The 13,641-nt window shown below is 60.0% G+C and overlaps 1 protein-coding gene across 5 annotated transcripts in view; it reads left to right on the top strand.

Moving 5' to 3' along the window:
• MSI2 (musashi RNA binding protein 2) overlaps positions 1-13,641 on the top strand; it is a 347,468-nt gene that overhangs the window by 310,052 nt on the left and 23,775 nt on the right. For all 5 annotated transcript variants that reach the window (XR_008794219.1, XM_056126743.1, XM_056126745.1 and 2 more), the window contains exons 10-11: positions 2,032-2,106; positions 12,865-12,927. Coding sequence is in view for 4 of the 5 variants with exons in the window: in XM_056126743.1 (XP_055982718.1) it covers positions 2,032-2,106; positions 12,865-12,927 (138 nt within the window). In the remaining variant the exon portion in view is untranslated. The remainder of the gene's footprint in view (positions 1-2,031; positions 2,107-12,864; positions 12,928-13,641) is intronic.

Here is a 13,641-nt window from a genome sequence, read left to right as displayed (position 1 = left end):
TAATCTGGAGGCGAGTGGAGCTGGCCAGCCGTGAAATAAACACCGGGAACGAGCCAGGCGCTCGCTGGGGGGGTGAGGGTCCACGTCTCCGTCTCTACCCCTTCGGGTCACACTTGGGACCGGCTCCTTGGGTGTGGGGCCATACTCCCTACCCCCATGAGGTCTGGGAAGCAGGGCAGGAACACCCTGCAGGGAGCTGGGGCCGGGCCCTTGGTGGTCAAGGAGTGGCCACAGTGAGTTGGTGGCAGTTGTGGAGCTGCGAAGCTCATCTCAGGAGAGCACAGAGGCCTCTCGGTGCCACGAGGGTGCTGCGAGACCCCAGAGGAAGGGAAAAGCACGTCCTGGACCACGGGTGGGGCTGTCCACATCCCCTTCAGCCTCACCTGCAGGCCGGGAATTGGGAAGCCACGAGGTGTCCTGGGAGCTGTAGCCTGTGGTCACCCCGAGACTGTCACCTTGCAGGTAGGAGGTGGGGTGGGAACCTCCGCTGCTAGGGAGACAGAGCCTGGGTGGCCAGAATGCCAGCCGCCCTCATGGCACAGCCAGGGCCCGCTCTCACCGCCACCTGGCACTGGGCTCTGCTGCCATGAGGATATTCATGCTGAATCCGTCCCTCCCCTCCCCTGCACCTCGAACCCAGATGTGGGTCCCAGAGTTCAGCTTCTGTGGGGCCAGGACCCTGCTACCCACCTCTGCCAGAGTAGGACACTCTGCTGTTTCCCAGGTGGCAGCCCATGTCCCCAGCTCAGCACAGGCACTACAGACACGGGGCAGCCCCCAGCAGGCACAGACGTGGATCTCGGAACAGAGCAAGTCTAGCTGCTGGGAGCGGTACCAGCTGGCCTGGCCAATTTGTTGGTTGTATGGTGTGTGTGTGTGTGTGTGTGTGTGTGTGTGTGTGAGACTGCCTGTGTGTTGGGGTATTCTTTTGCCAGTGAATCTTGGAGAGCCGCTCCCAGCTGTCAGGGACTAAGCCCGGCGCCCCCTCACGCGCAGCACTTCGCTGTATCCCCATCCCAGATGGTGTTTCAAGAGCATGAATCATCGAGGTTTCCATGGCAGGCTTCAGGGAGCTGTGGGAGCCTGCCGGGGTGGAATCCGGCAGCGAACAGAACCATAGCTGCCATCGTGACCGGGGCCCTAGAAGTGGCTGGGCTGTGCCCTAGTGGACACCTCCAGGGCTGATGGAGCATCTCCCGCGCAACCGGCTCCTGGTGCCATCCCCTCATCACACTGTGTTGGGGGGATAATCTCTGTGCCGAGCCAGCCAGGCTTCCCACCACCACCACCCCCCGCCCACACCTGTTACCTGCGGAACCCTTCAGAAAATCAGAGCGTGTGCAAAGGACCGTTAGTACCCAGAGTGAGGGCTTCTGGGCCACTTTACCCGCCCAGGCCCCTCCCTGTCCTCCTGGGTCTGGAGGAAGCACCAAGACCCCCTTCACGTCCCTGCTCCTGGGAATACCTGGCCCACCTCTCCTGGGCCTTGACTCCACCTCACAGTTCCCAGGCCAAACTGGGATGCCTCCGCCCCCCAGCTTTGGCCTGGGGCGGCCCTGCCAGGGGAGGCCCTAAGGACCTTAATCTCCTCCTGTCGATAGCTCTAAGGAAAAGTACATCACAGGGAAGCTCTCCAAATGTCAGGGACAGGCGCCCTGGGCTGGGCGCGGAAACCTGGCATTTACTCTGTGGGTTCAAGAAAGTGCAGAGGGTTGCAGGGCGTGGGGCTGGGGGGTCTCTCCTGCCCAGATACGGGCTAATTACCGTGGCCCCAGCCCCCAGAGACAGGTGAGCCAGTCTGAGTAAAGACCCTCACGGGTCATTTTACAGAGGAAGCGAAGTCCAGCCCCCACATCCCTGCCCCTGCCCCACTCCCCTCCTCACACCTCTGTCCTGCCCCTACCCCTGCAGCACTCCCCTGCCCTGCACCCCTGCCCCACACCCCTGTCCATACCCCTGCCCCACACCCCTGCTCCTCCCCAACCCTGTGGCACCCACACTGATGGCTCGTGGCCTTTCTCTGTGTTCCAGGCTACCCCAACTTCGTGGCGACCTATGGCCGCGGCTACCCGGGATTCGCTCCCAGCTATGGCTACCAGTTCCCAGGTGAGTGTGCCTGTCTCCTGGGGTCTTGGGGGAGAGGGGGTGGGGCCGCCCCAGAGGAGAAGCAGCTCAGACTCCCCTCCAGGTGCTCAGTTCTGGCCACCCCCGGGTCCAGGAGCAGCCTGGTGTCTGGGTGACAAAGTGTGCAGCTCTGGGGGTGAGGGCCCAGCTGCGTCTACTCATCCCAGAGGCCTCAGCGCTCCTTCCCGGGCCTGAACTGGCTCCTGCACCCCCCCCCCCCCTGCCCTATCCCTCTCCACCTCCCGTTCCCGCTCCTGAGCCCTCTCTGTGCCCTGATTGCTCTGGGGTGGGGCACTCTCTCCTCAGGGTGGGCTGCGGGAAGACTCTGATTCAGGGACTTGGCTGCTGCCCCGAGGGGTTCCGCCAGCAGGAGTCTATGGAGGTGACAGGGGCTCTCTGAGCAGTGGACAGAGGGCTATTAAGAAGCGAGTTTTGTCCTGAGGGGGTCAGGATGGGGGTGGGGGACTCTAGAGGGAGAGTTCACTCCCCGGTGGCCTCGACACGAGCCTGCAATGGGACCGGGTGGTGACCCTGCGCACGGGCCCGCTTGGCGCTGGGTCTTTGAGGTGGGAAGGGGGTGTCAGGCCAGAAGGCGTTGGAAGCCTCTAACGCTCAGGGACAGAGGAGCGACAGAAACCCACAGCGATGGTCCAGGCTTTCCGCGCCATGGGGAGCAGAACCTCGGGCCCCACGACCCCTGGGTGTCAGATCCAGACACCACTTACTGCGTCTCCTGGGTGCCCCTATTCATGTTCCTGCTTACAGAGGGGGGACGTTGAGACCAGAGAAGGAGCTGAGCAGCGAGCGGCAGGGCCATCCTCCATCCATCTGTCCTTCCATCTGTCCGTCAGACCAGTGTCATTGCAGGCAGAAAATGCAGGGCTAAGTAAGGTGGAACTCTGTCATCCGCGGCCACCCCTGGGTGCGTGGAGTACAGAACGCGGCCATCTCTCTCTCTCTCTCAGATTCTGTTCTTGGCCGCAGAGGAAGGGGTGTGTGGCCTTCACCAGCCCCTAGCATGCCCGAGCTGCCCCCAGGAGCCCTGGTTTGTTCCTTCCTGGGGACGGAAGTGGCCGGGCTCACATCTGGGACGCACTGAGGACTCAGCCATGCCACATTGATAGGCGCGTCTTCTCAGCGGGGGCCTGGAGCCTGACTGGAAACCTTGGGCCAAGGCCCCTTCTCAGTCAGGGGGTTCTGGTGGGGTGGTCCTCAGAGGCCCCTCGTCTGCCCCAGGTGGCAGATGTGTGAAACCAAGGGAACAGAGACAGCAGCCCTGCGTGCCCCGAGTCTTCCACCCATGCCAGGCGTGGGCAAGGGGGAAATGGGGACAGAAAGGTCTTGGCGTGGCTGCTAGGTGCAGCCAAGGGTCTCCACCACCAGCATCGTGGCGGTATAGCCGGGCCGGGCATGGGGTCTCCAGACCAGCACGTGGCTCCGACCGACCTCTGTGTCTGCACTCCCGGGCACCCTGCACCCCTGCGCCCCAGCCAGTGCCACTCATCTTGTTAAGATGCTTGATGCAGTCACAGGTTTGTTTCCTCTTACTTCCCTGCAGGCGTTTCTAGGCATGCTTTATTACCATGATTTTTTTTTTTTTTTGGTCCCGGCGTGGCTTTTTCCATCTCCGGGGCTGCTGCGTGTTGCTCTGCTTTGGTGAGCTCTGCCCTGCCAGCTCACGGGTCCCTGAGCCCTTGTGGCTTCATCTCTGTCAGCAGTTCCTCTGCTCTCCTCCCTAATAATAGGAGATCATATCATTATTTAATGATATATAATATGATTTTATAGTTCTCCCCTCCCCCATATATAACTAAGTAGAAAAATCACTTGTTTGCCACAGACATGCGTGTGCTGCCTCCCTGAGCCTGCTGGCGCCCTGTGCCCACTGCCGGGGAGACGGCTGCACTAACTCGCAGGCACCTAGGACAGCGCGTACGGCTTCTGGCAGCTGGGGAACCTCCTGTGCCCTGCTCTTGCCAGAGGTTGTCTGTCCTTGAACGGTGTGGTGCAGCATCTGTGTGCGGCAGCTGCCTGGCCCACCCCATGCCCCTCCTGTCGTCCCTGCCCCTGGCTACAGCCCGGGCATCCCTTGACACCCTCAGAGCCCAGCACCAGGAGAGGGGCTTCCTGCAGGCGCGCACCCCCGGCTGTATCATTATGGGGTTTGCACCTGGCTGGCTTTCCTGCACTGCCCCCTGAACCCCACCCCAACAGAGGTCAGAGACCGTACCCGTGCTACAGTTTGGGTTTGCTAGACAAGGCACTGCCAAGCCCTCGTTCACCTCCCACGTTTAACCTTGAGCAGTCTGCCTCAGCCTCCTCGGCCCGGGGCTGATAACTAACTGCCTCATTATCAAGAATTAAGTCAGAATGGAGCACAGTGAGAGGGTGTGTATGTGTGTGTGTGTGTGTGTGTGTGTGTGTGTGTGTCCGCGCGCGCATGTAGACATTCTGTGTAAATGCTCTACAGCTGGGAGCTCAGGAAATCGTGGATGCCGGTCTAATTGATCGCTCCCCAGAGACACCTCTTTCTGGTCACCCTAGGGTGGCTGCTTACTGTTGATACCAGAACTGGGTCTTACAAAGCTAAACAGAGTTACCTAGGTCTAAAGCGGGGAATGAAGTACATCTCAGGGAAGGAAACAGCACACTTAGGTCCTGGAACATAAGAACGTTTTAAGAACGTAAAATAAGGGACTGGAGAAATAGTACAATAGGTAGGGCACTTGCCTTGCACGCCACCGACCCGGGTTTGGTCCTTGGCATCCCATAGGGTCCTCCGAGCATCACCAGGATTGATCCCAGAGTGCAGAACCAGGAATCACCCCTGAGTACCAGCTGGGTGTGGCCCCAAAACAAACAAACAAAATGAACATGAAATAGGAAACCGCAAAATGGCCTGAACTTGGGAATTATTTCCCTCTGCCTGGGTGACTCCGGAGCATTCTGGCTCTGAGTTCCTTCTGTTTGTGCTCATTGTTTTCTCGTCTTGTACCTGAGACCCCACCAGGCTGAGGGCAGCGGCTCTAGCTCCAGACGTTCTTGCCCCTCCTGCCTGTCGGCTTTTCTCTGAAGCTTCCCGGCACTCCGCTTCGATCCTCAGGGCAGTTTCAGCAGCAAGTGAATCCCAGGGAACCAGCACCCACCTGAAAACAGGGATTCCAGTTCTCTGAGCACAAAGTAGGGCAGAGACCAGGAAGGACCCCTGCAGTCCACCACGACCCCCGAGGATGCCTGGCCAGCACTCGGATGAGAAATCAGAAGCGGTCAGGGATGGAGGCAGGATCATCTTCGTGGCGAGGCGATACAGGCCCAGGGGGACAGGACCGAGTCGCAGGTGTCCTTGTGGTCTGTACCACAGCCTGGGGTCTGGGCAGAGGGAGCCCGGGTCCCAGAGAGACTTCCCGTGGGAGTCCCGATTCTCTGCAGGCCTGCCCTGGCACCCCCTGTGGCCTTTGCAAATGGCCCCATCTGGAAAGCTTTTGGGAAGGGGCACCATCAGAATTGGGTTTTTAAGCCCACGTAGAAATCTGCCTAGCAGAGGCGGAGAGAAGGGGACGGAAGATGGAAAGATGGGAAGGCACTATAGTCTTCCCCCGGCCTTGCATTTCCTTATCTGTTCTGTGTCCCCGTGCTGGGCTGGCACAGCTGGGAATTGGGTTCTGGGAAGCTGATGCCACTTCTTCCCACACCCGTGGATGGCGGCAGACACTGAGGGGCACTGGCCTGCCGGGGTCAGGGCCTTCCTGGGTGCCACGAGCCAGCGCTCTGGCTTCTAGTGTCCAGTGCATTGTGGGAGCTTTGGCCCGGGGCACACACAGAGAGGGGAGGTGACAGCTTGCTGGCCCCGCCCCCTGGTTCCACAGGAGGGTCCACAGCCCCCTCAGTGCCGCGGCCTGTTTAGGTCACCTTCCAACTCTGTCACACCTGCCATGGACACACCAGGACCCAGGCAGGTCAGCAGGAGAGGGCCCCGTGACCTCAGATCACCCCCCATCCCGTGCACAACCACACTCAGCATGGAGTGAGGAAGGAGCCGCAGGCGTCAGGCCCATGCTGCTGTGGGAATGCAGTGAACAGACTCGGCCGAGCCCGGGGCAGTGGGGCAGGGCAGACTGGCTGATCCTCGGAAGGACTGCACGATGTTCCGGTCCCTTCCAGGAGACGCTGGAGGGAGGTGGCAGTGCGGAATATGGCTATGGGAGCCCTCCTCCCTCCCCGCCTCTGGGATCACATCAAAGGGCTGTGGCCACCTGAGCCCCCACCCCTGACTCAGTCTGCTCTGCACCCCCATCACTCACGGGGAAATTATGGATGTCATCTGTTAAAACCCTTTGGGTGTGAAATGTCATGTAAATTAATAGGATTTTAGAATAGAAAGACACCTAAGGGAGTTCTCAGCTCCGAGACTGTGATTACCTTGGGCGATACTAATAAAAATAGAAATAAAAGTTACGACTGCATATGCCGAGCGCTTACCAGCGCTGCCATTGCTTCTAATTCCCCAGTCTAAACAGAAGGCCCCAGGTGTGTCTGGTACACGTGTGTACGTGTGTCTATGTGTGCTTGTGTGTGCATGTGTATGTGTGGCTTCTGGTGTGTGCATATGCACATATATGAGGGTATATGCATGTGTGGCTCTTTGGTGTGCATGTGTGCATATGTGTGTACGCTCATGTGTGTATGCATGCACCTACACATCTACATGTGTGTATATGTATGTGCTTGTATATGTACCTCTGTGCATGTGTTGTGTACATGTGTGTCTACGTGCATGTACATATGTGTATTATGGTTCTGTCATAAGTGGGCTGGAGCGATAGCACAGCGGGTAGGGCGTTCGCCTTACAAGCGGCCAACATGGCCGACCCGAGTTCGATTTCTCCGCCCCTCTCGGAGAGCCCGGCAAGCTACCGAGAGTATTGGATATGCCAGACACAGTAACAACAAAGTCTCCAATGGAGACGTTACTGGGCCCGCTCGACCAAATCGACGATCAACGGGAGGGCCTTTACCTTACCTTTACCATAAGTGTGTCTGTTGAACATGCGTGTCTGTGGCTTCACATATATATTGTGTGCATGTGTAAGTATGCATGTGTGCGTGTGTGTGTGTCTGTGCTTGTGTGTGCGCAGAGTTGCTGCGTGAGGCCCAGGAGGTGGTCTGCACCAGGTGACCACACACCAGTGTGTGTAGGAGAGGGGACTGGGGCCACCTGATGGTTTCCTCTTGCCCCCTGACAGTCGGTCAGTCTATCGCAGAGACCAGGAGGGAGGCTGGGCTCCATGCAGGACTCCGAGCCATCTCCTGGACATGGACCATGGCAGATGCTGGGCTCTCATCCTTGCCGAGGCTGCTTCTTCGTCATCCAGCCCAGTGCTCCAGCCGTGCTCGGGCCCAGTGGTGCTCAGGCTCCACCAGCCCCGCCCACACCTCAGGAGCCGGCATTGTCTGGGGAGGGCTCTGTGTCCCAACAGCTAGAGACCTGGGATCTCAGCACAAAGTCCCGGGGGTGCCCAGACTGGTGGCTTCTGCCGAGGGCACCATGCTGTGCCTGAGCCACTTGCAATGCCCCCTACAGGAGGGAGCCGGCATGGGCTTGGCAGCTTCTGGGTGAGAGGCCTACGGAGTTATGGCCTGGCCCGTGAAATGGCCCAGCAAGAGCGCCTGCAGGGGACGGGGGCGCAGAAATCGGCCATTTCTCGGGCAGTTTGGTGCTGGTAATGTGGGAACAAGGACCCTGTAAAAGATGTGAGTGTCGAACTCCAGAGGGCTGGGGGATTCTGCAGTTGGAGTCCAGCATTGGATTCTGCAGTTCTAACCCCAGCATCGCAAACATGCATGAACGCTAGGGGACAGTGGTTTGTCTTGATGCCCATTAGTGGTCAGTGGGAGAGCGTCTCAAGAGCAGAGACCCCGTTGTTATTGGTCTGAGAGGAAAAGAAAAAAAACTCACCGTCAACATGCTTTCCTGACTGTCCTTTGAAACCGCAGCCTGGGTTCACCCCCTCATCCCCCAGGCCTAGAGGGTCAGACAGATGCTTGTTGTTGCATGGGCAGGTGGGTGCCTCGACCCCTCCTATGACCCCAGACACTGGCATTGGGCAGCGAGGGTGGCTCTGGAATGAACTCTCAGCCATCTCACTCTTGCCGGCCTGTGGAGAGAGTGATCAGGCGTCTGCCACATCCTGGACCTCCAGTCCCACCATGGGGCCCCGTCAGCTCAGAGTTGTTGCTTTGATTCAGTGCTCGAGTGGCTGCTCAGTAAACGTTTGCTGGGGAGGGGGTGTTCAGGGGGCACAAAACAGGTTCAGCGTGACATGATGGGAGGGCTCTGCCTTCAGGCTCTGCAGAAACCACACTCGGAGGGATCCAGGAAAGTGGAAGGCTGAACCCTGTGTCCCGGGCGGAAATATCTGCTCGTCACCCCCCAGAGCAGGCAGGGTCGGGACACGTCCCAGGCTCTGGCGCCAGCTGGGCAGCTGTAAACCTTCTGCTATCCAGGCTGCTTCCCCCTAACCCCGTCCTGCCTCTGGACCCTAAGAGTGTGTCCCTGCCGTTCCCAGGAGCACTGCTGCTGTCTCTGGTGACAACGACAGAATCTGGGCGTATGCAGCTGCTTATGCTTTCTCATACAGTTGCTCTGGGCCAAGCCCTTGTCCACACCAGCACCACTGTCCAGTAGGCTGAGGACACAAAGGGACAGCTGCCAGCCCACTGGCCCCTCCAGCTGGACCCGTTACTAAGTCACAGGACACCCCAAGGCTTCCTCTGAGTCGGGGCATCTCCAGTGCCTCTGGAGGCCTGTTAGAGTCCTCCAGAAGGCCTTTATATATGCAATGTGTGTGTATATGTATATATACACATATATGTATATATATGTATGTACATATGTATGTATGTATTTTTTAAGTTTTATTGGGTCACTGTGAGATACAGTTACAAACTTGCATGGTTACGTTTCAGTCACACAGTGCTCGAGCACCCATCCTTCCACCAGTGCACATTTTCCACCACCATTGTTCCCAGTGTCCCACCCGCCACTCCCGCCCCACCCTACTCCCTGCCTCTGTGGCAGGTACAATCTTTCCAGAAGGCCTTTGGGAGATGTACTGAGCCCTACCTGGCCGTGGCGGTGCTGGAGCAGCACCCCGCGCTCATGAGAATCCCCTACCTGCTGAGTCTGGCTCCTCTCGCAGGCTAGAGAGGCTGAGGCGGGACTGTGCAGAGTGCAGTGAGTGTTTGAAATGTGCTCAGCCTTGGCACCCCGGCACCCCTTCATCTGGGCCCCTGCCCAAGCTTCTGGCCCCGCACCTCGGGATCTCTGCTCCCAGACTCCTCCCCTGGATCTTGAGTTTGCTGCCCTGGGGCGGGGAGGACCAGGTCTTCCACCAGGGTTCTCCCCACTGCCTCAGACACCCCCACCCTGGCTCCTTCTTGGCCCTGGGTCAGCCTGAGCTTGCCCAGGAAATTCTTCCTTGAGGCAGCTTCTGAGTCAGTGCCTGAGCTGGCTGTGTGTGACTCACCCTGCCCCAGAATCTGTCACCCAAGCTAGAGAAGTAACATGCGCGTGTGAAAATAACCACGTTTTAGTGGCGATGGCCTGAACAGTCAGAACGGGCATGGCGTCAGGGGCTTCTCAGTGGAACATGGGATCTCCAGGATGTTCTGTGCTGCTTCTTCCGGGTCAAGCACAGCTCCAGAAGGCCAGGAGGTGATGGTCACCATGGTCACCTTGAGACATGCCCCTGACCTCCTGTTGGTGGCAAGCCCAGTGGCCCCATGTTCCTGGGCTGGAAGGATGAGGAATTGTCAGGCTCCTCAGCTGGAGGTGAAGACCCCCCAGAGAGCTGCTGTCCCCTTTCAGGGAGCTGAGGAGAGCTGGAAATGGGCTGGGGGGGGCGGGTTCAAGTTGGGTTGTGAGTCACAGCAACACCTAGCAGCAGGCCTAGTGGACTCCCCACCCCAGAAGTTCAGAGGCGGGGAGGCCAGGCTCGCAGAACCAGGCTGGGGCTGACCAACTCTGACAGTGCCTGGGAAGCATGGCCCAGCCTCAGGCAGGGAACCCACCCAGCTGCCTCTAAGGCTCTCCTGGCGCACAGGGAGCTCCTGCATTCCTGTCGAGGCAATGCACAGCACCACACACCTGCATGCACTGTATTTCCCTCTGCTCGGCCCCCCTCACCCCTTCAAAATTGGTGGTGGAGGCCATGGGGCAGCACCAGCCCACTGGGCTGGGGTGGTATCAAGCAGAACATCTATTCAGAGTCTGAGCATTGGGAAGTTAGCTGAACTAAAATGGCTCCATCTCCAGGACCCGTAAGAAACCCAGGCCCCCTGGATGCTTTATCACCCGGGAGGAAGTGGGCCCCACACCCGAGGGGGCTGAGCAGCACAGACACCAGGAAGGCCTGTGAGTGACCGCGAGGGCTGCGGGTGCCATCGGCCCATTCACCCATGTGTGTGGCCACTCTTCATCTGTACCAGTGGCTTCATCCCCTTTCCCTGTGGGCACAGAAGAGCGAGGCCCTCTGAAGAGTTCGGACAGGGTCTTGCATCACGCCAACCCCAGTTTGAGTCTCCAGCACAGCATCATATGTGCTCCCCCACCTCCCTGGCCCCAGAGCACTGCCAGGGCTCACTCCTGAACTCCTGAGCTAAGAGCAGGGAATAAACCCTGAGCACTGGGGCTGGAGCAAATGGCTGACCTAGGATTGGACCTGAATGGACTCAATTCCATGCTGGCCACTGTGCCGGGGCCGTCTGAGGACTATGGCTACGTTGTATGTGCTGGCCAACAGGGCTGTGCTGAGGAGGGCTGCCCTCTGTATGTGAAGGGGGCACACCCAGCGGTGCTTTGGGGGAACCTGGTGGGGCCAGTTCTGGATAGGCCTCCATGTGTGGTACCGGGGTTGGACAGAGGCCTCCATGCCTCTGACCCCAGCCACCTTTCTAGTGCAGAAGGCCTTACCTTGTGCTGAGCCAGGGGGCACTGGGGAGCAAGGTGCACCCAGGGCTCTGCTGCAGCAGTGTGTGGACGGGACACTGAGTCCTGCCAGGCCTGGCCGGGCCCCAAAGAACATGCTGGGGTAAGTGGTGAGGCAGACGAGAACAGTCAGGGGTTGGGGGGGCACGGGAGACCCAAGCAGGCTCACATAGGACACACACCCAGGCTGGAGATGGCCAGGGAGGCACGCCAGCGGGGCACTTGGGTGCTGCTGTCTCGGGCAGGCTGTCCGAGGGCCGCACGCCTGCTGCTTCCTTACGTGGCTCAGTTCGGGCCCTTCCGGCACCCGTGTGCAGTGCCCGGCTGGGCGGCCAGAGAAGGATTCGCATGCCTGCTGAATTTGGCTTCTTCTTTCTTCCGGGCTTTCCATCCTGAATTGGCCCCACTTTAGAAAATGGGCCATCCGCTAAAATGTGCATTTGCTGACTGGGCTCCCCTCTCTCCCCTTCCTTCTCACACCTTCTATTTCGAGTAAAAGATCGACTTCACCCTTCCTCCCCTGTCCGCCAGCCTGCGTCCTCCCCACGCGCGCGCCTGAAAGCAGTGGGGAGAGGATTTGGAAGGGGAGGACCCCCTCCTTGGGCTGGTACCCTGGGTACCAGCACATGAGCCGGGACAGACACACATCTCCGGCAGTCAGGGACCACCGGGGCATACATTTATTTCACCTGCATCTTTCTTTTTTCCCCCCTCCGACAGCCCTATTGCCATATTTAAATGCAAGTATGTCTCTTTTCATTGGCGTTCTCAGTAGCGTAGCCTGACCTGTCTGCAGTCGCTCTGCCTTTCCTTCCCCCGTAGTTCCGAGTCGCTGGCCCTAGCCTTAGAACTTACTGGGTCTCTAGTGCTGGCTCTGGGTGTGCGCCCCTCTCTCCTCCCACTGCATGCGTCCCCTCTACCATTCTCTAGTGATTCCTCACTTGGGGCCTGAAGCTGTGCAGCCCAGCCTGGTGGGGGCTGGCGCTGGCTCCCAACTGGCTGGCATTTGGAAGGGGGTCTGGAAGCCGGGAGGACAGGGCCGGCAGAGGGAACTGGCCTGTGTTGGGGAGTGTCTGGGTGACACTTACTGGTGGCAGAATGACACCTGGGGAGGGGGCCCCCTCTTCCTTCCGCAGGTCCTTCTGCACGTGGGGATGCTCGTCCTGGTTCCTGCCCCAGCTGCCGCCTGGAGCAGCACAAGAAAGCGGGCGGACAGGCTTGAGGCAGGCACCCCGCCTCCCCAAGGGAGCACCACCCCAAGGGGGCTCCCACTCCAGGCCCCTGCAGCCCCCTGCTGGGTCCCCCCAGGACATTTCTCCCTGAGGCCCGGCCCTGTCCCTGAGAACCAGAAGCCCGGAGCAGCCCTGCAGAGGAGACCTGGCACCCTGAGCCGAGAGGGCGACTCTGCTCTGTCGTGCCCAGCGGGACACTAGCAAGGGGGCAGCCCCTGGGGACCAGAGGAGGGCGGAGCTGGGCACGGCAGCCAAGAGAAGTGGCTCCCGGCCTTCTCGCCTTTTCCCAGGGGTTGCTGTTGGGAACCCGTGTCCAGGGGGACGGGAGAGGGGAGACTCCAGCTCAGCGACCAGTGTGGTGCCTTCCGGGAGCCTGCGAGCCCCTCATACGTGTCCCCCTAAAAGCTGGCCTTCAGAGGTGCCTCCCAGCTCTGTCACCTGCGCCGAGGGCGGGAGCAGGGCCAGGCTCACGGCACCCTTCGGGGGAGCTCCCCTCACTGCGGCTGCTCTCTCCCCCGCCAGGCTTCCCGGCAGCAGCCTACGGACCAGTGGCAGCAGCAGCTGTGGCGGCGGCCCGAGGATCAGGTAGGGAGGCTGGGGTGTCGCTCCCGGCATGCCCCGGTGTGCGGGGGGGACAGCGAAGGCCCTGCTGGCTCTGTGTGCCACGCTGTCCACGCGCTCACCAGGCCCGAGGGGGAGCCGGGAGGGTGCAGGACCACAAAGCCAGGGCTCGTCTGCTCCTCCGCTGGGCAGCCAGTGTGGGCCTGTGGGACTCAGAGGACCCTCCCCTCACATACAGGGCCCTGGGGCCTTCTCCCCCGGACCCCCGACCCAGCCCAGGGACTGCTGGTGGTGAGAGAAACTCAGAGCCCAGCCTCCTCCTGCCGGCCTGGACCCACGCGTCCACTGCCCCCGACACACACCACCCCATCCCTGCAGCCCCTTCCCTAGAGATCCCCATCCCTGCAACCTCTCATATGCCCTGCAGAACCCCATCCCTATAGACCCCATCCCCATGGACCCCCATCCTGCAGCCCCCATCCCTCCAGCCCCCATTCCTCCTGCCGTACCCCCACAGTTGCCTGTCAAGATCCCCTGTCCTGCTCTCACACTGCTGCTGTCTGGAGCCTTGGGAGCTCCAGGCTCTTTTCAGCAGTTGCTGCTGCCTGGCTCTGGCCGACAGAGAAAATGGGTTTGTCACTGGAGACTGCTCTGGTCCTGAGCTCCCAAACCCAACCTCTGAAAAGATGGGGCTGCCTCCCAGGGCAGCCAGGGACACTCCCCGTGGCCCTCCAGGGC

The sequence above is a fragment of the Sorex fumeus genome, unplaced genomic scaffold (assembly GCF_029834395.1).
Source record: "Sorex fumeus unplaced genomic scaffold, SorFum_2.1 ptg000063l, whole genome shotgun sequence".
NCBI classification, from domain to species: domain Eukaryota; kingdom Metazoa; phylum Chordata; class Mammalia; order Eulipotyphla; family Soricidae; genus Sorex; species Sorex fumeus.
The sequence above is the reverse complement of the archived record's forward strand: the minus strand, read 5'-3'. Positions and strand labels throughout refer to the sequence as shown.